Genomic DNA, 26,637 nt, shown 5'->3' with positions numbered 1-26,637 from the left:
ACTAGCCACAAGGTCCAATTGATTATATAAATCAATTTACATGAAATATACAGAATGGGCAAATCTATAGAAACAGAAAGTAGATTAGTGGATGCCTACAGCTGCAGGAGGGAGGGAGGTTGGGGAGTGAAGGCTAAGGATTTCAAGTTTTCTTTTGAGATAATGAAAATGATCCAAAATTTGCTGTAGTGATAATTGCACAACTCTGTAAATATACTAAAAGCCATGAATTGTATACTTTAAAGGGTAGGTTGCATGGTATATGAACTGTATCTCAATGAAACTATTAAAAATGAAAGAAAGAAAGAAAGAAAGAAAGAAAGAAAATAAAAGAAAAGAAGGAAGGAAGGACGAACAACATCTGTACATATCTTTCTGAACTTTCAAAATTGAAGGAAAATGAAAACATCCCTCAAGGACTCAGACAAAAAAAATAAGTTGCCTACGAACAACAGAGTCAAAATGGCCTCTCCACAAAATAAGCATCAGAAGATGAAAGTTTTACAGAGTTTTAAAGGAAAAATTCTGTGTTTAAGATTAAAATAAAATCAGAACTTAATATTAAAAAGAGTAAACAAACCCCTCCACACCTAGACATTGAAAACACACTCCTACATACGTCATGGATCAGAGAGGAAACACAAAACTACAATTACAACCTACCAAGAAGATAGACTGAAAAAAATATTATAAGATATAACCGGCATTCAGCAAGACAGAAGAAAGATAAATTAAGGAGTTGATCCCATTTATAATTGCATCCAAAACCATAAGATACCAAGGAATAAACCTAACCAAAGAGGCAAAGAATCTGTACTCAGAAAACTATAAAGTACTCATGAAAGAGATTGAGGAAGACACAAAGAAATAGAAAAACATTCCATGCTCATGGATTGGAAGAACAAATATTGTGAAAATGTCTACGCTACCTAAAACAATCTACACATTTAATGCAATCCCTATCAAAATACCATCAATTTTTTTCAAAGAAATGGAATAAATAATCCTAAAATTTATATGGAAGTAGAAAAGACCCTGAATAGCCAGAAACGTTAAAAAAGAAAGCCAAAGTTGGTGACATCACAATTCCAGACTTCAAACTCTATTACAAAGCTGTAATAATCAAGACAGTATGGTACTGGCACAAAAACAGACACACAGATCAAAGGAACAGAATAGAGAGCCCAGAAATAGACCTTCAACTTTATGGTCAACTAATCTTCAACAAAGCAGGAAAGAAGGCCCAATGGAAAAAAAGTCTCCTCAACAAATCGTATTGGGAATATTGGACAGCCACATGCAGAAAAATGAAACTAGACCATTTCCTTACACCACACACAAAAATAGACTCAAAATGGATGAAACACAATGTCTTACAATGAGACAGGAATCTATCAAAATCCTTGAGGAGAACACAGGTAGTAACCTCTTCGACCTCAGCCGCAGCAGCTTCTTCCTAGAAACATTGCCAAAGGCAAGGGGAGCAAGGGCAAAAATGAACTACTGGGACTTCATCAAGATCAAAAGCTTTTGCACAGCAAAGGAAACAGTCAACAAAACCAAGACAACTGACAGAATGGGAGAAGATATTCACAAATGATGTATCAAATAAAGGGCTAGTATCCAAAAATCTATAAAGAACTTATCAAACTCAACACCCAAAGAACAAATAAACCAATCAAGAAATGGGCAGAAGACATGAACAGACATTTCTGCAAAGAAGACATCCAGATGGCCAACAGACACATGAAAAAGTGCTCAACATAACTTGGTATCAGGGAAATACAAATCAAAACCACAAGGAGATAACACCTCACACCAGTCAGAACAGCTAAAATTAACAAGTCAGGAAACGACAGATGTTGGTGAGGATGCAGAGAAAGGGGAACCCTGTTGGTGGGAATGCAAGCTGGTGCAGCCACTCTGGAAAACAGTATGGAGGTTCCTCAAAAAGTTGAAAATAGAGCTACCCAATGACCCAGCAATCACACTACTGGGTATATACCTAAAGATAAAAATGTAGTGATCCGAAGGGGCACGGGCACCCAAATATTTATAGCAGCAATGTCTACAATAGCCAAACTATGGAAAGAACCTAGATGTCCATCAGTAGATGAATGGATAAAGATGATGTGGTATGTGTATATATATGTATATATATACATATATATGTGATATGTGTATATATACATACCACATCATCTTTATCCATTCATCTACTGATGGACACCTAGGTTCTTTTATATATATATATATCCTGTATATATATATATTCTATATATACAGGATATATATATATATATATATATATATATATATATATATACACATATATATATAATGGAATACTATGCAGCCAACAAAAGAAATGAAATCTTGCCATTTGCAACAACATGGATGAAACTAGAGGTTATTATGTTGAGTGAAATAAGTCAATCAAAGAAAGACAATTATATAATCTCTCTGATATGAGGAATTTGAGAGGCAGGGTGGGGGGTTGGTGGGGCTAGGGAAGGAAAAAATAAAACAAGATGGGATCAGGATAGAGACAAACCATAAAAAACTCTTAATCTCAGGAAACAAACTGAGGGGGTGGGAGAGTTAGGAATAGGGTGGCTGCGGTATAGACATTGGGGAGGGTATGTGCTATGGTGTATGTTGTGAAATGTGTAAACCTAATGATTTCCAGACCTGTACCCCTGGGGCAAATAATATGTTAATAAAAATAATTTTTTAAAAAAGTTATAACCAGCATTGTGCCGACAAATTCACAGACTTAAGTGTTTCCAGTATTAAATAAGATAAAAGCACCAAACTCAAGAAATCAGAAAATAGCAATAAAACAAGCCTATGGAAGATAGGAAGAAGGAAACAGTGAAGATAAAAGCGGAATTAATAAATCAGAAGAGTGACTAACAGTGCTCTATGGAGTCACAACCCTCTGATACGGAAGAGAAAGAGCAGGTCAAGTGAAAGGGACTCTGGGAAACTCCCTCCCTCCCCTATGCCTTAATCACAAGCCCTTGGCTTTTATCTATTTATACACTGTGATTTCATGTGAAACGTTAATTTTGAAAAAGGTTCCACTGTACAACTTCGTGGTTAAAAACCACTGACCTTAAAAGCAGTGAAAAAAAAAGGCATAAATGCTAAATAAGTGTTTAACAGTGGCAAATTTTCAGAGGTGAGGGGGAAATCCAATAAGTTGATAAAGTATTAGCATATATAATCAAGGAAAAGGGAAAGCAAGCACAAATATACAGAACTGAAGCAGAATAAAAGGGAGCAACAACAAATACAGGAATCCTAATAAGATAATGAAACATTTCATAAAGTTGGTGAGATTTCAAGTTATTTTAATTTTCTTCTTCGTGCTTTTACATAATCTGCATTTTATCATATTGGGTATCATTTTTCACCTTAGAAAGATTATTTTCAAAAATAAGGGCCTATGTAAACGAAATAAAATGCCATGTAAATAAATATGAAAACTGCTGTGAAACAATCACCAAAAAAAATATAGATTTCTAAAACTGATATGAGAAATAGAAAACCTGAATCCTGAAAAAGCTAATAACTAGGGAAAAGAAGAAAATTTTGTCAAATTGTTAAAAAAAACCAAAAAACCCAGTTCAGATTCATATGGTTGTATGGATATCTTTCAAACTTTTAAGTAATAAATCATTCTCATTCAACATAAACTATCCCAGTGCACAGAAGAGAATGCTTCTTGGGATGCCTGAGTGGCTCAGATAGTTAAGCATCTGTCTTCAGCTGAGGTCATGGTCCCAGGGTCCTGGGATCGAGTCCCACATTGGGGTCCCTGCTCAGTGGGGAGCCTGCTTCTTCCTCTGGTTGCCACTCCCCTGCTTGTGCTCTCTCTGACAAATAAATAAATAAAATCTTTAAAAAAAAAAAAAAAAGAAGAAGAGAATGTTTCTTTAATCATTTGCTATAAGCCAGCATAACCCCAGGTCTAAAAGAGCATAAAAAAGGAATCAGTTTAAAGTTAATATAGAGGGGTGCCTGGGTGGCTCTGTCATTAAGCGTCTGCCTTCAGCTCAAGCCATGATCCCAGGATTTGGGGATCGAACCCCACATCAGGCTCCCTGCTCTGCGGGAGGCCGCTTCTCCCTCTCCTACCTGCCCCCGCCCCTGCTTGTGTTCCCCTTCTCACTGCATCTCCCTCTATCAAATAAATAAATAAAATCTTTAAAAAAAATAAAGTTAACATAGATACAAAAATCCTAAGTACTAGTAAGTCAGACTTAGCAGTACATTAAAATATAACATGAAATGTATCTTGGGAATTTAAAGATGTTTGAATATTATTGATGTATTATATATTTATTTAGTAGTTTAAAAAAGAGATCTATACAAGCAGGTTGATAAATGGCAAAAACGTTGCCTGATGATATTTATCATCTATTTGTGACAGAACTGTATGAAATAGAAGTAAAAGAATATCTACTTTATATATGTGTGTGTGTATATATATATATATATATATATATGACATTAATGCCTGAAAAACCAAAGTCATTATCATTAAAGAACAAGATTGGTTTGTCAGCTATTCCCACTACTAATTAGTATTGTTCTGGAGAAAAAGAAGCTTAAGAAGGAAAAAAATTATTATGTCCAGATATTATAACCAAATGTGCACAACCTTAAAACTATGAACTTGAAAAGTTTAGGAATTTTAAGAATTTGGTAGGGTAGCCAGAAGGTAAATATTTTAAAATCAGTAGCTTTTGGGGGTGCCTGGGTGGCTTAGTGGATTAAAGCCTCTGCCTTTGGGCCTGCATTGGGCTCTCTGCTCAGCAGGGAGCCTGCTTCCCTTCCTCTCTCTCTGCCTGCCTTTCTGCCTACTTGTGATCTCTGTCCGTCAAATAAATAAACTAAATCTTTAAAAAAAATCAGTAGCTTTTTAGGTATAATAGAATAACTTGTGTTGGACTAACTTTTGTACAGATAGGAGCTGTCCACAAAATATTTAAAAACAACAATTTCAAGGCACCAAACAGTAGCCAAAAGCAGTCAGAAATTTACAGGTTTGATCCCTGAAAGAAAGGAACTGCAGAGTGAGACTTGCATTTTTATAGCTTTTCATCCAAGGGTACAACCAGACCTTGTAAGGTGGAATAGCTGAGAAGTAATGTCAGGCAAAGCTTAGTGGAATCTGGGACAACACCAAATGCCATTACTTAGATATATTTGGTGTCCCAGAAGAGCAGAAAGAGAATGGGTCTAAAAAAAAAAAAAATCAGAAGAAATAATAGCTAAATATTTCCCAAGTTTGGTAAAAAATATCAATTTACATATTCAAGAAGCTCAGCAGACATCAAATAAGATAAATACAAAGAAAACTAAATGTAGGTACATTATAGTCATACTGCTGAAAACAAAAGATAAAGAGAAAAATTTCAAAGAAGACAGGGAAAATGACCCATTATATATAGGATAATAAGGATAGGAATAAGAGTGACTTTTCATAAAAAATAATGGAAGCCAGAAGACACTGGAATGACACCTTTAAAGTGCTGAAAAGAGAAAGAAAACAAAAACAAAAACAAAACAAAACCCATCAATCTGGAATTCTATATCCAGTGACAGCAGTCATCACAATGTGAAGGCAAAATAAAGACATTTTCCAGATAAATAAAAAAGGAGAAAATTTTTTTGCTAGGAAACTTGCACTGAAAGTAATCTAAAGGAAATTCATTGAGATGAAGGGCACAGGCTCCAGTGGGAAACTCAGATCAACAGGAGCCCCAAAATGTTAAGTATGTGAGTATATATAAAACATTATCACCTTTCCCCCCTTCTTCTTAATTTCTTCAAAAGAAAACTGGCAATTTAAAGTACAGACAAATACTACCTTTTGTAGTTTATAACATATGTACTTGTAAGATATATGGCAACAATAGAAGAGAGGATGGGGTGGTGGGTAAATGGAAGCCATTTAGTGGTATAATATTAACTCTAAGTGGACCGTGGCAAGTTTAGGATATTGTAATCACTGGAGCAAAAATAATAAACAAAATAAAAGAAAGAGGTACAGATTTTAAAAATAGAGAAATTGGAATACTAAAAAGCATCTGATTAATTTTTAACAAGGCAATTGTAACCCAAAAATGTGGCAATTAGAAAAAGTAAATGGTAGACCCTAAATCCATTCATTACAATAATTATATTAGATGTAAATGAACTAAACACTTTAATTAAAAAGCAGAGAATGTATGGGGTGTCTGGGTGGCTCAGTCAGTTAAGCGTTGGACTCTTGATCTCAGGGTCTTGAGTTCAAGCCCTACACTGGGCCTCACATGCCCAGTGTAGGACCTACTTAAAAAAAAAAAAAAAAAAAGAGGAGTTTGACTGAGTAAAATGCAATTATATGATGTCTGTGAGAAACATACTTCAAATATAAAGCCACAAATGACTGAAAAGAATGGAAGTGACAAAGAAACAAACAGCTAGCATAAGGATGGCTATTTTAATTTCAGACAAAGTAGACTTCAAGAAGAGGGGTATTACCAGGGATAAAGAAGGATATTCATTATCTTTAAGGGCCAAGTCATAAGGAAGATATAATCATAGATGTATACACATGTAACAACAGAACTACAGAATACTTGAGGAAAACTTCTACAGGACAAAAGTGAGGAAAATATATGTCTACAATAGTTGGGGATTCTACCACCACCTCTTTCAGAAACTAAAACAACAACTAGACAAATAATCACTAAGGAGATAGAGAACCTGAACAACACTATCAACCACTTTGACCTAATTGACATCCATAGGATGAAATAGCCAACAACTGCAGAATATACCTTTTTAAAATTTTTATTTATTTTTTATAATACAATTTTAAGGGAAATATACCTTTTTTATTTTTATTTTTTAAAGATTTTATTTATTTATTTGACAGAGAGAGACACAATGAGAAAGGGAACACAAGCAGGGGGAGTGGGATCGGGAGAAGCAGGCTCCCTGCTGAGCAGACAGCCCGATGGAGGGCCTGATCCCAGGACCCTGGGATCATGACCTGAGCTGAAGGCAGCGGCTCAACGACTGAGCCACACTGGTGCCCCAAAATATACCTTTTTTGAAATGCACAAGGAATGCTCACCAAAATGTAACTTATTCTGGGCCATAAAATAAGTCTTTTTTTTTTTTTTACAAAGTCTTTTTTTTTTTTTAAGATTTTATTTATTCATTTGACAGAGAGATCACAAGTAGGCAGAGAGGCAGGCAGAGAGAGAGAGAGAGAGGAGGAAGTGGGCTCCCTGCCAAGCAGAGAGCCCGATGCGGGGCTCGATTCCAGGACCCTGAGATCATGACCTGAGCCTAAGGCAGAGGCTTAACCCACTGAGCCACCCAGGTGCCCCATAAAATAAGTCTTAATAAATGCCAAAAGTCTAAAACCTTACAGAATATGTTCTTTGACACAAAAGAATTAAATTAGAAATTAGTAAAAATGAGATCTCTAAAAAGCCTCAACAATCTGAAATAATATAAACCAAAGAAGAAACAGCCTTTTTTTAATAAACTGAATATTTCAAACTGAATGACTATAAAATACAACATATATAAATTTATAAAATTATAGATTCTTGTGCTTACGGGAAATGTAGTTTTAAATGTTCATGTTAGAGAAGAAGGACATTTTAAAATCAATGGTCTAAGTTTCCACCTTAAGAAAATAGAAAAATAGGGGCACCTGGGTGGCTCAGTGGATTAAGCCTCTGCCTTCGGCTCAGGTCATGATCTCAGGGTCCTGGGATCGAGCCCCGCATTGGACACTCCACTCAGCAGAGAGCCTGCTTTCCTGCTATCTCTCTCTGCCTGCCTCTCTGCTACTTGTGATCTCTATCTGTCAAATAAATAAACAAAATCTTAAAAAAAAAAAATAGAAAAATAAAAGTAGATTAATAAAAGTAGATAAAAATAAAAAAATAAAAGTAGATTAAATCCCAAGTAGAAAAAAGAAAATAATAGATAAGGGCAGAAATCGGGGCACCTGGGTGGCTCAGTGGGCTAAGCCTCTGCCTTTGGCTCAGGTCATGATCTCGGAGTCCTGGGATTGAGCCCCGCATCGGGCTCTCTGCTCAGCGGGGAGCCTGCTTCCTCCTCTCTCTCTGCCTGCCTCTCTGCCTACTTGTGTTCTCTGTCTGTCAAATAAATAAAATCTTAAAAAAAAAAAAAGATAAGGGCAGAAATCAATTTTTTTTGTTGTTTGTTGGTTGTTTTTTTAAAAGACCAATAGATTTGATGAACCCCTAACAGGTTTATCAAGATCCATCAAGGGAAAAAAGGGAAACACAAATTACCAATATTGGGAATGAAGAAGGGATATTAAGAAAAAAATCTCACAGAATTTAAAAGAACAAAAAGGGAATACTATCAACATCTTTTTGCCAATAAATTTGACTGGGTAAACACTTAGGAGTTACGATACAAAGAATTCTTAAAACTCAACAATAAGAAAATAAACAGTCCAATTTGAAAGTGGACAAAAGACCTGTGGAGATATATCACCAGAGATGCTAGACAGATGACAAGTAAGCATATGAAAAGATGCACCGTATTATTCTTAGGGAATTACAAATTAAGACAACAATAAGAAATTACTACACACCTATTAGAACAACTATATTAAAAAAAATTGACAGTACTGGAGGCGGGCAAAGATACGGAGCAACAGGAAATTCATTCACTGCTAACGGAAATACAAACGAGTACAGCCACTTTGGAAGACATTTGACAGTTTCTTATAAAGCTAAACACTGTCTTACCATAGGACCCAGAAATCATACTCCTAAGTGTTTACCCAGTTGACTTGAAAAAATATGTCCACACAAAAACCTGTACATGGAAGCTCACAGCAGCTTTATTTAAAATTGCCAAAACTTGGAAGCAACCACAATGTCTGTCTGTAGATGAATAAACATCTAGACAGTGGAATACTACTCAGCACAAAAAAGAAATGAGCTATCAAGCCATGAAAAGATTTGGGAAATCTTATGTACACATTACTAAATGAAAGAAGCCGATCCAGGAGTGTCTGGGTGGCTTATCTGTTGAGGATCTGCTCTTGATTTTGGCTCAGGTCATGATCTCAGGGTCGTACCCCATGTCAGGCTCCATACTGCCCCTCCCCCTACTCATGCTCACACTCTCTCTCTTTCTCAAATAAATAAATAAATCTTTAATGAATTATTAATATGATTTATTTATTTATTTATTTAGAGTGCACATTTGAGCAGGGTAAAGGTTGGAGGGAGAGGGGGAGAGTCTCAAGCAGACTCCACACCAAGCACAGAACCAAGCACAGGGCTTGATCCCACTACCCTGAGATCATGATGAGAGCCAAAATCAAGTGTCAGATCCTTAACCGACTGAGCCACCCAGGTGGCAACTCAATTTAGCAACTCAATATATATTGAATCCTTCCTATAGGCCAGTCAGGGACTATGACTATGATAAACACCAAAATATGAACAACGATCATCTCTAGATAGAATTATGACCCACTTTTATCACCTTCTTCATATTTTCCTGTTTTCTAAATATCCTAAAATATGTGTTTAAGAGTATGAAAAAATAAGTAAAATAAAAGACACTAAGAAAGCATAAAGTAGTATTACTCATATTTTGGGTCTATAGACTTCAATTTTTGTTATTTAAACTGCATTTCACTTGGTGGTAGTGGGCTGAGCTGGTTCCTAGTTGTGCGCAGGAGACAAGGCGAGCTGGGCATACAGAAAGCAGGGACTGAGGGAGATCCTATGGAAGACAGGTAGTTACAGTACATACTTTATTCCTACAGATGATAAATATATACAGTTGACCTTTGAACAACATGGGTTTGAACTCTACTGGTCCACTTATACGCAGATTTTTTTTCATAAATACAGTATGGTATGATAAATACATTTTCCTTACAATTCTTTAACAACATTTTCTTTTCTCTAGCCTACTTTATTATAAGACTACAGTATATAATGCATGTAACATACAAACTTTGTGTTAATCAACTGTCTATGTTATGGGAAAGGCTCTGTCAACAGTAGGCTACTAGTAGTTAACTTTGGAGGGCGGGGAGTCAAAAGTTATACGAGGATTTTTAGCTGTGGGAGGAGGGGCAAAAGGGGTGGTAGCTCTAACCCACGCGTTGTTCAAGGATTAACTATATCATATTTTGTACTTTTACTCTCTTTATTATATACTTAGAAGTATAATATCCTATGTAATTATATTTGTACATACTAAAATTGTTAAAAGAGCGTCAACAGGATATAATCATCCCTCAACAATATCACTAAGAAAAGCTTGACATTTTTATTATGATTTTACTTTTTAAGTCTCACTTCAAATTACTTTTTTGAAAGGCTTCCTTTTCAAAAACTTTAGGGGCTCACATGTTAATTTAAATACCCATTCCTTCACTGCAAGTATCATCTACTCGGGAATAAAATAACACAAAGACAACCTCCACTGTCTGTCTCATCTATTTTTTAAAAATCAGGTCTAGGGACACCTGGGTGGCTCAGTCAGTTGAGGGTCTGCCTACAGCTCAGGCCATGATCCCAGGGTCCTGGAATCAAGCTGCATTGGGCTCCCCACTGGGCAGAAAGCCTATTTCTCCCTCTCACTCCTCTGCCTACTGTTCCCCCTGCTTGTGCACTCTCTCTCTCTCTGTGTGTGTGTCAAATAAATAAATAAATAAAATCTTTTAAAAAATCAGATCAAAATTTACACCCACACCTTATTAGATGAACAAGTGTATAAACAAGAAAAATATAGGGGCGCCTGGGTGGCTCAGTGGCTTAAAGCCTCTGCCTTCAGCTCAGGTCATGATCCCAGAGTCCTGGGATTGAGAACCACATAGGGCTCTCTGCTCAACAGGGAGCCTGCTTCCTCCTTTCTCTCTGTCTGCCTCTCTGCCTATTTGTGATCTCTATCTCTGTCAAACAAATAAATAAAATATATATAAAATAAATAAAATAAATAATATATATATATATGTTAAAAGCAAGGGCTATATGAGGAATTATATATCGAGTGTTATACACACTTGCCTACTCATTTCACAAAGCCAGTATAACCCTGGCATCACAACTTGATAAAAATACTGAGGAAAGAAAATTACAGCTCAGTATATAATACATTTGTCTTTCCATTCAGAAGATGCTGCTGTTTATAGAGATTATGACCCAAAGGTGCCTGAGCAACCCTGCTCAGAAACATACCACCCACCACTGAACAGGAAAGACATTTCAAAAGGTCCCTCAACATATCACTTTCCATATTTAACCGAGCTCACCAAGCTATCTGTAGGTCTTCTGTTAAGCAATCAACCTTTTACAAACAAGAACTCTTCTATAAACATCACATCCTGCCACAATAGGACGCCTTAGGCTCCTGCAATTGCAAAGCCCAGTGTGAAAAACACTGATGTGTAAGAACATTCCTGAGGCACCTCTGACACCACAGCTCTCACCATACAGAATACTCCATGTTACAGGGTCTGCACATCATTACCTGCAGCTGGTAAGTGAGCAATATGAACCACATGGTGTTCAAAGAGAAATCAAAGAGAAAAGACAAAATCAGAAACATACCATCAACGATACCACTTTTCCCTAAATGTCTTCATTCTTCAACAAATATTTATGGAGTACTTAATATAAGCTAAATACTGAAAAAAGTGAGTAAGATAGACCTAAGCTCTACTGTAAGAGTTGACAGTCTAGCAAAGAATACAAGCTTAAGGGATGCCTGGGTGGCTCAGTGGGTTAAGCCTCTGCTTTAGGCTCAGGTCACGATTTCAGGGCCCTGGAATCGAGCCCCACATCGGGCTCTATGCTCAGCAAGGAGCCTGCTTCCTCCTCTCTCTCTGCCTGCCTCTCTGCCTGCTTGTGATCTCTTTCTCTCTGTGTGTTAAATAAACAAAATCTTTTAAAAAAAGAATATAGGCTTAAATAAGCTATTAAAATACATTGTGATGGGAGTTTTAATAAGAAAAGTAAAGGAGGCATAGGCCCATGGTTGAGGTACCTTGTCTAGAGAGGAAAGTAAGTCCGGAGAGACTCTTAGAGAACTGACCTTTTATCTGAAATTCCCAGATTAGTAGGCCAAGAATGTATGTTGTGGGTAGGGGCAAGTGTAGAATTGGTGGAACTAGGGAAAAAATGGCACAAGCATGGGAACATCATGTGCAAAGGTCCTGAGGTGACAGATCTCGGTTTAGCTGGAGAGACTCAAAGAATTTCAACTTAGATGGCAGAACTAAAGGTTACAGGTGAGAGGGACAGTGGTGAAAGATTACTCTGGAAGACAGGCTTATAGCAATATCAGTATTTTGTACTAAAAGTAATATATGATGATTTTGAGTCCCCTATTTATAAGGTAAACTCAGCTCTGGCAAAGATATATCTTCCTTTTATAATTCATAGGTGCCCTAAAACACAGATTCTCTTAGCTTCCAGGCCACTTACATCTACTCCAGCAAGTCAGAGTAGGAAAAGAAAATAGGGGGAAAAAAAGACAGAAGGACAAGAGAACAAAGGGTATATGGAACACTGTAGACATAAAATGATCCTCATGCCCCTCGGAAAAACTGCCACATGATCTAAGGCCAGCTAAAAAGATTCTTGGCAGGATGCATTCAAAATCACTAGGTTTTGTAGACAGGTGAAAGTTTCTGACATTCTCCCAAATATCTGACCTTGTCCATTTACAAGGTTACTCTTTTGTTTATTTGGAAGACAGTGATATCTTATGGGTCACATTTTTTTTTTAATATTTTATTTATTTATTTGATAGACAGAGATCTCAAGTAGGGGGAGAGATAGGCAGAGAGAGAGAGGAGGAAGCAGGCTCCCTGCTGCGCAGAGAGCCCGACATGGGGCTCGATCCCAGGACCCTGGGATCATGTCCTGAGCCGAAGGCAGAGGCTTTAACACACTGAGCCACCCAGGTGCCCCTGGGTCACATTTTTTACTACTAAGATCTCTGGGTATTCTTTACATTAAATTAAATATCACAACTATTCCTTTAAGTTACATATTCCTATTTTACAGAAGAAACCAGCCTAGTTGCTCATCCAACTTCTACAAGTCTCATTACAGCTTCTAGTAGAAACGAACAAAAATTCCTGATTCCCTGTCACAGGTACATTGAACATACCAGACCATTAGGATTTCTGTAGTCACTCTTAAATGTCTCACTAAAATTAAACCTGTAAAACTTCAGTGTTTTATTTTCCTACCCTAATAATGGAAGCCTTCGTGGAAACCTTGTCTATTTTCATACAAATTAAATAAAAGTAACTTAGTGGGGGGAAAATGACTTTCGGTTTGTTTAGCATGTATTTTATTTTATTTTTTTGTTTAGCATGTATCTTAAACCTTGCGTTACATTTTGATCTGGCATTTCATTGCAATTTCATTGCAATCCTTAATCCTTATATTTTTTGCCCTTTGTTAAGAGGTGAATTTATTGGCACAGGCTAAAATCATACCCAACAGCTTTGTTTTGACTTGCAGGAAGTTGTCAGCATACAATAGAGAAATTATCAACATGTTCTGGTTGTGGTTTGCTTCAACCTGCTGATTGTTTCTGCCCCATGACCCAAGAGGTGTGTGGTGTTTACATTTTTAATTCTCCTTCTACCTCCTGTTGGAGGGGGGTGGGGGGATGACAATACCTGTATACTCACAGCACAGACAGAACAAAAACCAGAAGCTAAAACCAGAAAATACTTTAGATTAAGTTTTAACTAGTGGCGAACTAAAATTCTAGGATTAAAATGTTTGCAATCTTCATTCGAGTATCTAAAAATTTATCCAACAGAAATATTTACACGTGTACACAAAGATGCATATACAGATATGTTCTACAGCATTGCAGAAATATAAAAATATTGGAAACAACCTAAACATCCATCAATAGGAGAATAATTTTAAAAATTTTGAAACACCACGTGGCAATTTATATATATGCATGGATAGATAGATTCCCATGGAAAAGTATGCAACACTACTATGTTTTTAAAGAAATCAATAGTCTCTATATTTCTATGTGATGCAAACATTCCACAATAAAAATATATCCCTGAGACCTCTCATACACTGCTGGAAGGAGTGTAAAGTAAGTGTAATCACTTTGGGAAACTGGAGTTTCTAATAAAATCAGACATATACCTACTCTATGACCAGTAATTCTATTCCTAGATATTTATCTGAGAGAAATGAGAGCTTATGTTCACAAAACAAGTTATATAAAAAGGCTCATAGTAGCTGTATTCATAATAGCCCCCAAACTGAGCAACTTGATGTCCATCAGCAGAAAAATGGATAAATAAATTATGAAATATTCACACAATGGAATACTACTTTGCAAAAGGGATAGGATAGAACTGATACTCTTAAATGTCTCACTAAAATTAAACCTCTAACTCTTAATCTCACAAAACAAACTGAGGGTTGCTGGGGGTGGGGGGGAGGAGGAAGGGAGAGGGTGGTTGGGTTATGGACATTGGGGAGGGTATGTGCTATGGTGAGTGCTGTGAAGTGTGTAAACCTGGCGATTCACAGACCTGTATCCCTGGGGCTAATAATACATTATATGTTAATAAAAAAATAAAAAATTAAAAAAAATTAAATTAAATTAAACTTCTAATACTTCAGTGTTTCATTTTTCCTACCCCAATGATGGAAGCCTTCATAGAAATCTTGTCTATTTTCATACCAGTTAAAGAAAAGTAATGTAGTGGGGGGAAATGACTTCCAGTTTGTTTAGAAATTATTTTAAACCTTGCATTACGTTTTACATGAATATATCATAAAAATATGATGTTGAAGACAGGCACAAAGGAGATCATATTGATTTATAAGGTCCAGAACAGCAAAACTAGTCTGTGATGCTATGTCTGAACAGCAGTTGTCTGTGGGGAGGGCTACTGACTGGAAAGGAAACATTCCAGGGTGGGTGATGGCAATGTTTATATTTTAATCTGGCTGGTAGTCACACAGGTGTATACCTATACTGAAGTCATCCAGTTGTAACACTTAAGATTAGTGCAATCAGGGTGCCTCAGTGGCTCAGTGGGTTAAAGCCTCTGCCTTCGGCTCAGGTCATGATCCCAGGGTCCTGGGATCGAGCCCCAAATCGGGCTCTCTGCTTGGCAGGGAGCCTGCTTCCCCCTCTCTCTCTGCCTGCCTCTCTGCCTATTTGTGATCTCTGTCTGTCAAATAAATAAATAAATAAATCTTAAAAAAAAAAAAAAGATTAGTGCAATCATACCTTAATAAAGTACAGGAAAGGAAGGACGAAAAGGAGGGAGGGAGGAATGGATGGATGGATTGAGGGATGAAGAGGCTCATACAAAAAGTTATCAGAAAGGAAAAATTACTTTAAAGGCAGTGTGATTTTTTTTAAAGATTTTATTTACTTATTTATTTTAGAGAGAGAGCGTGTGAGCAGCAAGAAGGAGAGAGAGAATATCAGGCAGTCTTCGTGCTGAGTATGGAGCCCGATTTGAGGCTTGATTTCATGACACTGACACCATGACCTGAGCCCAAACCAAGAGTTGGACACTCAACCGACTGAGCCACCTAGGCACCCCAAAGGCAGTATGATTTTAAGGTTTGTTACAGTTCAGTTAAGAGAGATTTTCTGCATATGTTGAGCAAATGATAAGCAAAAGAGCCAGAGCCATGAGAAGGTATTATATGACTGAATAAGCAAAACTGAACTTTGCTGTTAGAAATCAGAGATGTGCTTGCCTGTAGGTGTGAGTAGCTACTGAAGGGCACAGGGGGTCTCTGGAAGTTTTGGTAAACAAAGTCTTCCCATTGTTTAGGGGATGCGTTCTCTTTGTGAAGCTTCACTGAGCTGTACAGTAATGATTAAGCATTTTCCTGGCAGTATATTGTATTCGATAAAAATAACACAAAATAAAACAAATAAACAAAAGATATTTTTAGTAGCTAAATACCACAGCATACTTCACATACCTGATTTAGAAGGCACACCGACTTCACTAATTTCAACTCAACCCTACTGTTGTTCTATATTGTTTTATGTAAGTGTGAATATGTGTCACTGGGCACATTTTAGCAAAGCTCCTATTATGTGAATAAAAACCTTATTTCCCTGTAACATCTTAATATTAGAATGTTAACAATGTTAGGAGGAGATCCTAGATGAGAATTTAAGTAACTCATAAATGATTTCATCAAGCCCATCGGCCTTCAGGAAAGCTTGCTCTCTGGATGGTAAGACCACTTTGTTCCTGAGCCCACATCTGTCCCATCTTCCATGTAAAAGCTGGATAGTAAAATTTAAACAGTGGAACTCACTTCTCCAAACCAGAAAAGCCATCTGTTATAATCACCTAGCCTATAATGCAGCACCGACAAACCGGAAAAGCAAGCAATGAACTTGGAAACACAGGGGAAATAAATATGAATAAATGTAGCAGAAATTATAGGATTTCTGTAGGGTGTAATGGCTTATAACATGAAAAAATTAGATCTATGATAGTTATGTCAATATGTTAAGATTCTCAGATGATGGAAAAACTTGAAACTTATTTTTCTAATATGCAAAGTGATAGAAAATTATTTAAGTATTACACTCATATAATGAGGTAAAAATGTTATTATCTTAATAGCAGGTTCCAGAATTCCTCTTAGAGAACTGTCACCATTTGGAAAAATAACTTGTATCTCTGTGTGTGGGTGTTGTGGGGAGCCTAAAAACTAAACAGATAGCTAAACTATCTTTTCAGATGGCAAGGGTTGGGGGTTTTCTGTTTTTATTTTTTTGGTTTTGCTCCAGATATGATAAAGGGAGAAAGTGCCTGTGAGAAGGTATAAGGGTGAGAACCACCTCAGGTGAAGGGCCAGAGAGCAGTCTCCGATGACTGGGATGGCAAAAGGGTTTAGGAATAGGGATGCCTCCTATTCAAATTGAAATAATTTGCATTACTGCTATGTAAACCCCTCCTCCCTCTCCCAGCAACGCCTAAATCTCAAGTGATGTCATCTACTGTCACAGGGGCTTCACAGGTAGGCTTTTGTGGAAACTGAGGAAAAGGATATGTCTAGGCCAGGGTTTCTCATTCTGGCACTACTGACATTTGGGGTTGTATAACTCTTTTATTGTGGGGGCTGTCCTATGCATTGTAGGAAGTTTAGCAACATGCCTGGCCTCTACCCACTAGATGCCAGCAGCATCCTCCCCAGTTGTGACCAAAAAAAAAAAAAAAAAAATGTATTCGTGTGTTGCCAAAAGTCTCTCCTGAGAAATAAAATCACCTGAGCTGGGATCCACAAGTTTATGCCTATATAACTCAGGGCTGCTAAGACCCTGGAAGGAAAGACAACCCTGAGAATGCATGCTCCTTGAGAAATATTAAGATTTTTAGGAGATGTTTGTGCTTGCATGAGGAATAGATCATGCCTAGAGTTCAAAAGATCTGGGCAGCCCACCTAACATCTAGGGTATACCCACAATGAGGTTCAAAGATTTCTACCAATTAAAAGATATATATATATATATTTTTTTAAGATTTTATTTATTTATTTGAGAGAGGAGCATGAGTGGTGTGGGGAGGATAGACAGAGGTGAAGCAGACTCCCCACTGAGTGGTGAGCCTGACATGGGGCTCGATCCCAGGACCCTGAAAGATCATGATGTGAGTGGAAGGCAGATATTTAACCAACTCAGCTATCCAGGTGCCCCCCAAATATATATATTAAAAAACAAGAAGGGAGGCACCTGGGTGGATCAGTCATTGAGCGTCTGCCTTCAGCTCAGGTCATGATCCCAGGCTCCTGGGATCAGGCCCCGCATCAGGCTCCCTATTCAGAAGGAAGCCTTCTTCTCCCTCTTCCACTCCCCCTGCTTGTGTTCCCTCTCTCACTGTGTCTCTGTAAAATAAATAAATAAAATCTTTAAAAAAAAAAAAAAGGGAAGAAGAGGAAGAGTAAACCTTTCAATTTTTTCAACAGAGGAGTAAAGCAAAAGGGCTACTTTGTGTACATACACACAAATACATACAGACACAGCATTCTATAACAAGATAAGGAACCCATATTTTTCCTAAGTTAGTAATGAAGTAAATTTCCTCTATGCTTCTTCCATAAAGTCTTTCACAGAATGATTACAGGACTCCAATCTAAGGAAAGAAGGAAATAGAGGAGACTCTGAAAGAAACCCTACAAACTTACCCTAATTTAGAGAAGCAAGGGGAAATCACCAACATAGGTAAAAGGCCATGTCTGGAAGCTTTCCTATGAAGAGGTAAATGCAAACAAAACAAAACAAACTAAACAAAAAAAATTGGTAAGACTTTCTCAAAGAAAGTAATTTTCAAAAAATTTTACCAAATATTTACATGATGTGTAATATATGCCAGGTACTATTTAAGTTCTTCTCAAATATTCATTCCTTTATTCTTCATGTAAATTCTATGAGATAGGTACTATTATTATCCCTATTTTACAGATGAGGAAACTGAGACCTGATATCAAACAAGTAGCAAGAAAGTGGCAGAGTCAGGATTTGAATCTAGGCAAACCGAACACAAAAAAACCATATAGGACCTATGAGAAGACACTAAAGTTCAAAGAGAAAAGACCATCTTGAAGAAGTAGAAAAAATGCCTCCCTCTGAAGTAGATTTATTATTAAAGAAATATGTAGAAAATTTCTAATTCATAGTCTCAAAAGTATACAAAAAGTCATTATATCTACAAGTCAGAGCTTTGCAGATGTAGTGAAAATGAAACAGTGAGTGGTAAGGAAAAATACAAGGAAATTAAAACAAAATGAATGCCGAATTTATAATCATAATGAAGTCAGTGACAGATAAAACAAAAGAGGTGAAATAGTAGAGTGGACTGGGATTCAATAAATGCACACTGGAAACCCCAGTGTGACAAAATAAAGTAAATGGAGCAAAAGTAGTGATAATAGAAAACTTTGCCAAGTTTAAGAAAGACCTGAGTCTATAGATCAAGCGGGTTCATTACAAACTGAGCAAAATTATTAAAAAGCCTAAGACCTTAACACTATCTAGTGACATTTCAGAGAGCAAAGAACAGTATCTTGTAAACATCCAGGCAGAAGGTGGAAGGAATGGGCTGTAAAAGAAAGACATCAGGCTGACATCAGAATTCTCCTCCACAAAACTAAAGACCAGAAGACAATGGGTCACTTCTAGAGGGTGACTTAGGAAGAGGAAGGAATGGGCAGACGGTAATCCCAGAATTTTATGCCCAAACCTAAGTTTATATGAAACTAGACAGACACATTCTCAGACACGCAGGGGATCAGTAAGAAGAGTATCAAAGAACCCTCTTTGAGAAATTCACTCAGGATTATATTCTAGATCATCATCTACTAGAATTTTATGCACTGTCCAATCTAGTAGTCAGTACGGATACTGAGCAGCTGAAATGTAGCTACTACAGCTGAGGAAGCAAATTTTTTGTTTTATTTACTTTAAACTTAAATAGCCACCTGTGGCTAGTGGCTACCATATCAGCCCAGTCTAAATATCTAAGAGATAAAATTAAAAGTTCATGAATAAAAAAGCCATGGTGCCAAAAGTAAGCAATGAGCAAATTAAAGGGGAAAAACGGCATTATAGCTATGGTTTTAAAATATTACAAAGGGGCGCCTGGGTGGCTCAGTGGGTAAGGCCTCTGCCTTCAGTTCAGGTCATGATCTCGGGGTCCTGGGATTGAGCCCCGCATTGGGCTCTCCGCTCAGCGGGGAGCCTGCTTCCCCCCTCTCTCTGCCTGCCTCTCTGCCTACTTGTGATCTCTCTCTCTCTGTGTCAAATAAATAAATAAAATCTTTAAAAATAAATAAATAAAAGTTTTTAAAAATTACACAAATATCAAAAATAATTATTGTAATGTAATATACATACTAAAACGTGAACAATTCTCTGAGTCTGAAGTCTCTTGAACAATTCTCTGAACCTGAAGCACCTGGCCAGCTCAGTCAGTAGAGCATGTGACTCTTGATCTCCGGGTGTGAGTCCGAGGCTCACGCTGGGTATAGAGATTACTTAAAATCTCAGATGATAGCAATTTCACATTTCACACTAAAAGAAAGAGTCAAAAGACACCCTTTCATACTTAATGTTGCCAAATCAAAGGGACATGGTGTGCTTTTTTTTTTTTTTAAGCCATAACGAGGAAACTACCAGTGGAATAAAACCTGAATGTATAACTTCTAAATCACCAGAAAGAAAAAAAAATTTAATGATCTGAGAAAATGCTCAGGAGACCTTAGCAACTGAGAGGCTGTAAGTGGAAACATCAGTATACAAAACTATCCACACAATATGTCCCAACTTTGAAAGTATGTACATACACTAAAAACTGAAAGAAATACATGGAAATTTAACAGTTTTTGACCATGGGTGACCATGTTATCATTGTGTGTTTTCTAAATTTTCTACAATGATCACTATTACTTTAATAATCAGAGATATTTTTAACGTAAAAAAACAAAAAGTATGCTTATGTCTCACCTTTTGATAGCATCACCTAGTTAGAAGACAATCCAGTACCACAAATTAAGCAAAAGAGACTCTTAAGAGCCAAATGCATGTCACGAATTCCACACCTAAAGGTCAGGATACTGTGTTCATCAAAAGAGCCCTTCAAACCTTCTTTTACACATTATCAGTTCCAATAAGCTTGATTACCTGATGTTCTAGTAGCACTGTTACAGACACGCTGCGCATGGTGTAAAGTGATAGGCCTAGCCTCACAGTAGGAAAATATGACAAAAAGAAAAATACAAAACAGACATTGACATTCACAAAGCAGTCCTGGGACACTTACGGCAGAATCATCCCTAAACAACTCAAAATATTTCCACAAATATGATAACCCATATTCACTGTAACAACTCTTGTGTTAAATTGTTCAAAGGCCAGTCCCTTTGAACACAGACTGGTTGGTTGAGGAAGTGAGAAAAATTCCTAATACATTTTAGAAAAAGACTGATCACAGGGACACCTGGGTGGCTCAGTCAGTTAGCCCACTGCCTTCCGCTCAGGTCATGATCCCAGGGTCCCGGGATCGAGTTGCATATCGGACTCCTTGTCCAGCAGGGAGCCTGCTTCTCTCTCTGTCTCTGCCTGCCACTCTGCCTGCTTGTGCGCTCTCTCTGACAAATAAATAAATAAAATCTTTAAAAAAAAAAAAAAAAGAAAGAAAGAAAAAAAAAGAAAAAAGAAAAAGATTGATCACAAATATTTATGATAAAAAGTCAGAGTGCTTAAAGAGAATATCCTCAGCTCTCCAGAGCAGCTCACTCCTGTGAGTTGCACAGAGTTGGAATTTTACTATATTGAAAAGGATTTTATGGTTGGCTGCATCGACCAATACAAATCTGGAGAACAATCTAGAAGGATGTGATTAATGACTGCTTCTTTCCAAGGAAGTTTAAAAATAAGTAACCATAGGCGTATCAGAATTAATGTTAACACAGCAATTGCTACAATGCAGCCTGGATGTGGATGTTGTTTTGGCTTTACTCCATATTCCCTGCAGGATTTAGGTACCTTGGAGGCAGGTGGGACTTATTAGCCATTAGGGTAAAATCAGTACTCCCCATTCCATCACACACAGCACATTGTGAACTGAAGAAATACATATTCTACCTCCTTCACATTTGCCTCTTGTGCTTCTGACTTCAAAAACAGGGATACAAAGACAAGGAAAAAACTGATTATGTTTATATCTGTGGAACAAAGATCATGCAAACTGCCAGCACTCCATTGTTTTTGTTTTCAGTATGGTTATCACAAAACAAAAACAAAAAGATAACTTCTACATCTGAAGCCTGATAATTTGAAAACAGACCTGAATATTTCCTCCTCTTTCAATAAGGCAGTAAACACCTTTCATTTTACTTATCTGTAAGGTACTTATTTGCTGATATGGACTAGTTACTATTTCTATAAGAGAGCTTGACAGAGTCTATCTGAGAAAGCTGTTTCCTGAGTTACTCTACTTTAACTATTCCTGAGTTACGCTGCTTTAACATTTGCCAAAAATCCAAGAAAGCATTAAAAAAAATCCCCACCTTCTACACACACATACCCCGTCCCCCGCCCTGAGCTAACAAGGGAAAAACATAATCGTAACCTTGGTTAACGGTATTTCCTTTAGCACTCTGACCTCTCCAAGCTTCTATCTGTCTTTTGTTTGTTCCGTTTTCTTTTAAATAACTCTACTGGTTGTTCATCTGATTAACAAAAGTAATATATGGTCAATGTCACAACATGAAGATGCATGAAATAAAAGTGATAATCTGTCTCCCCCACCCTCTCATTCCCCTCCCAAAGAAACCAACATTAACAGCTAGGTGTATATTCTTACTTCTTCCTAGGCTTACAAAAATACATATATAATATATAGGAGGCAGGGGTTGGTTCACTTTTTTTGTTTTTTTTTTTTTTTAAAGATTTTATTTATTTATTTGACAGACAGAGATCACAAGTAGGCAAAGAGACAGGCAGAGAGAGAGGAGGAAGCAGGCTCCCTGCGGAGCAGAGAGCCCGATGTGGGGCTCGATCCCAGGACCCTGAGATCATGACCTGAGCCGAAGGCAGAGGCTTAACCCACTGAGCCACCCAGGTGCCCCCACTTTTTTTGTTTTCAAATAAAAGTGGATTATAGGGATACCTGGGTGGCTCAGTGGGTTAAAGCCTCTGCCTTCAGCTCAGGTCATCATCCCAGGGTCCTGGGATCGAGCCCCACATCGGGCTCTCTGCTCAGCGGGGAGCCTGCTTCTCTCTCTCTCTCTCTGCCTGCCTCTCTGCCTATGTGAGATCTCTGTCCGTCAAATAAATAAATACAATCTTTAAAAAATGGATTATATATATTAGTCTTAAAAATATGGACACTTTCCAAGCCACTATATATAGATCCTTCACGTTCTTTTTAATGACTGTGAAATATTCCAAAAGATGGATAATTCATTCATACCATCACCCCACCTTTCCCAACACATGGACAGTTAAGATTGATCCTTGTACATACACTTCATGTCCTTTAATTTCAGTAACACGGATTCCCAGAAAGTTTCTGGGTCAAATGAAACATTTTCAAATATTTAAAATTTTCTCCTGAAACAAAATTAATTTTAGACCTTCAACATTTCTGTTCCCTTCTTCATTATGCAAAATTTTGGCATAAACCTTTCATAATGCTTTGCATATTTTATTTTTAAAAGCACACATATTATGTCAAAAAACGCCCCTGTCATTTATGCTCGTGTAGTTATAAATAAATAAATGCTTAAGTTATGGCTGTGATGGCCAGCGTTAAATCACTGTGCAAATGCTTCTGCCTTGGTTTATGAAAGTAGTAATTCATTGTGGAAACTCCACCCCCATAGCCATGTGGGCAGCCCTGAAGTAGCAGCTCCCTCACCCTATGACTCTCTCCACTGAGTGACAATAAAGAGATCAGGACCTACATATTTTCTAATTGTCAACGGTTAACCTTAAAAAGTGTGTGTGGTGGGGAGACAAGCACACAGCAACAGACAATAAATTGAAAGCCATTATGGGTTTCTAATATCCACAAATTATTTGTAGTATAATGAATAATTCTGCTGGTCTACAGCAGAGACAATCTTTCATAAAAAAACAAAACAGAACAAAAAACAATGAAAAAAATCTAAAACCAATGTGCTGCTATGATTACATGAACCTTTCAAAAACATAGTCCTCAAACATTTTTCAATAGAATTATTGGTTGGAATCCCTTTACCTTCCCTCCCCCCTTTCAGATTCAGATTCTGATTGCAAACTGTTTAAAAAAAAAAAAAAAAGGCCTTAAAGAAATGCATTAACCAATGAAGCTCCTTAAAATTTAATCTCAGACTCCCCTGTAGATTCTAAAGACCCAAGCACCAACAGAGATTGTTAAGACACAGCAAGTTTGACACAGAAGTATGTGACATGCAATTAATCTCCATTCATACCCTGCTCTACTTGTCAGCAAACAAAGGTTCTGCTTTAGAAGGAGATCTGAAGACTTCAATTAAAAACAGTCAGCTAACAAGAAAATAATCTAAGCTAAAGGAAGGTGGCAGGTGCAGAAATGAGTTGTTTACCAAAGTGTCAGTTTTGAACAATAAAGAACAGCACATCAAAAATGTTAAAGGAGTGCATTTCATTGCAAACCTCTGAAAATATAGAGGAATTTATTACTAAGGCTCCACACAAAACGGAAGTACAGGTTAACAAGCTTGCAAAATAGGTTTTTTCTCATCAAATGACAGATACCAATAAAAAGAATCACTTTACATTTTTAAATGCAAGGGCAGAATTACACTTTTTGACACAGTTCCTTCTCTCCCAGAAACCACCACACTTACAGCCTCTCTCTACGTTCACCATCCAATATTGAACCAACGGCAGAGGGAAAGGCTGGATTGCTTCTTCTCAGATACCCAGACGACGCTATTTTACCCTACAAATACTTTTCTACTCTGAAAGTTTAGATTTACTTGGGTCATAAGTGAAGTGGATTTTGGAAACTTCACCTCAGAAGAAATACCTAGTTGACAGCTTTTACATAGAAACAATCCAGAATGGAAACAGTGCTACAAACAGAGATCAAAAGGACTGCCAAATATTTGATTAGGAGGCATTTATAGCAAGATAACAAGGTAATGGAGATATAAAACCAATTAAATTGAGAGAAACCGAGAAAAAAAAATACTCCTTGCCAAAAGTCTGACCTGCCCAAAGCAGGCCATCTGTTAAATATGTGTCAAAAATGTCACTTGGATGCCAAAAGGCTTAATTCAGAGTAGTTTCCTCCTGGGACCTGTATGCAAGCACAGATTCCAGGCCTCCGTCCTTCCAGGAAGGTCAGTTACAGGAAAGCAAGTTACTTTCGCTGGAAGAAAAAGTGTGAATGGAGCAGGCCCTATCGCCCATTAGCAAAAAGTTTCTTTCCAGCGTTAGAAGGATCTGTGGAGTGTAGCTGAGTATGGCCTTAACTCTTACGAGGACTGCTTAGGCACCACAGTTTGAAGGTAAACACACCAGGTTGGGGCATTTCTAGAAAAGTTAGAAACGTACTACTGCATCCACCTCCCTGGATGGACAGCAAGACCCCCAGAAGTCTGCTGTTGGCTAAGGGAGGCACGGGCTTTCGGCGCGGGCAGAACTCACACTAACCCCCAGGCCTTGGCCCACCGCATCCCACAAGCGGCTCACAGCTCCCTGAGAGCCTCAGAAGCTCTGAGCAGGAAGCTGGGGGTCTTCGGGGCTGGGGAGGGAGGAAGGCGAATCCCCACAGTCGCGGGGGGCTGTCAGGAGGGGAAAGGGTCGGGCCGAAGACATGGACGGGCCCCCAAGAACCTGGCCGGAGGTGACGTGGAAAGGTGGCGAGGCCTCGAGGCAAAAGAAAATGTGGAACTGAGGGGAGTGAGTGGGACCCTGGGAGGGCAGGATGGAAATCGGGCTGTGCAGAGTGGAAGGCTCTAGAAGTCTTGAGGTTCTAGAAGGTGGTGGGTGATGGAGCTGCAAAGAGAGGCCGGTCTTGGGAGCCCCTGGCGTCTCGGGGTCGGCCTCCAGCTCTGCTCCCGAGGGACTTCCCAGGGGGCCGGGAGGGGGGGCCTGGGGCTGGGCCAGGGCGTTACCTTCCATGAGCCAACGGATCTCCTCGGGGAGGGCGACGGCCTGCATTTGGCCGGGCGGTGGGGATGCCGGTGTGTGAGGCGGGAGAGGGGCGTGAAGGCCTGGTGCCAGGGCCGGCGGGCTGGCAGGCGGCTGTCGCCTGGCGAAGGCACCTGTACCTCTGTCGCCGCCGCTGCTGCCGCGGCTGCCCGGCCTGGCCGCAGGGCGGGGCCGCGGGCCCGGGGCGCGCTCAGGAAGTGGCGCGCGCGGCGGGCGGGGGGCGCGCCCCGGGCGGTGGGGAGGGGGAACACCTGTGCGCGGGTGCACGCGCCACTCCCGCGGCGCTCTCAGGTGGGAGGACTGGAGGGCGGGGCGCGCCGCCCAGGCAAACCCCCCACCAGAACAAAAGACTAAACGTTGCCCAAAGGAACTTCATCTCCTGGGACACTTTCTGTCCTCGGCACGGGGCAGTTGGCCTCCGGGGGCGGGTTTAAAAGCCACGGTGGTGCCCGAGATGGGGCGCGAAGAGGCAGAATCCGAGGAGATCCGTCCCCGCCAAGCCCAGCAGCGGGCAGTTCGCGATCTCGCACGTCCACGCCCAGAAAACCGGGGCAGAACGTTCACTGTCTTCTTCGGCAAACCAGCTGCCTCAAAGGAATGGCCGTTCGTCCCAATAAATAATATGAAGCCACCAACATTGGGGAGAAGCCGAGCGGCCGTGGATACAGGCAGCCAGCGTCCCTTCCTCACAAAAGCTGAAAGGATGTGAGGAAAGGAAGGGGTAACCTGGGGAGAAGGCCGAGGGAGAGGGGAACCAAGCCTTTACCCTCTAACAGCTGACAAAGGCAGGAAAGTGAAGGACAAGATCACAGGAAAATGTCCTCCTCCCCTTATCCAAACTACAGTAGGGGTTGGCGTCCTGATTGTGATAGGGTACTGTCATACCGCCAG

The 26,637-nt window shown here is 38.9% G+C and overlaps 1 protein-coding gene across 3 annotated transcripts in view; it reads right to left on the bottom strand.

The window, feature by feature from the left end:
• Positions 1 to 25,902, bottom strand: part of SKAP1 (src kinase associated phosphoprotein 1) — a 278,719-nt gene extending 252,817 nt beyond the window's left edge. For 2 of the 3 annotated variants that reach the window (XR_013968074.1, XM_080825335.1), the window contains exon 1: positions 25,710 to 25,896. Coding sequence is in view for 2 of the 3 variants with exons in the window: in XM_080825335.1 (XP_080681461.1) it covers positions 25,710 to 25,755 (46 nt within the window). In the remaining variant the exon portion in view is untranslated. Of the gene's footprint in view, positions 1 to 25,709 lie in introns of all 3 variants that reach the window. The other variant, XM_080825334.1, reaches the window with a different exon arrangement.
• Between the last annotated feature and the right edge of the window lie 735 nt (positions 25,903 to 26,637).

The sequence above is a fragment of the Martes martes genome (assembly GCF_963455335.1).
Source record: "Martes martes genome assembly, chromosome: 16".
Classification (NCBI taxonomy): Eukaryota; Metazoa; Chordata; class Mammalia; order Carnivora; family Mustelidae; genus Martes; species Martes martes.
Note: the sequence above shows the minus strand (reverse complement) of the source record. Positions and strands in the feature narration are given on the sequence as shown.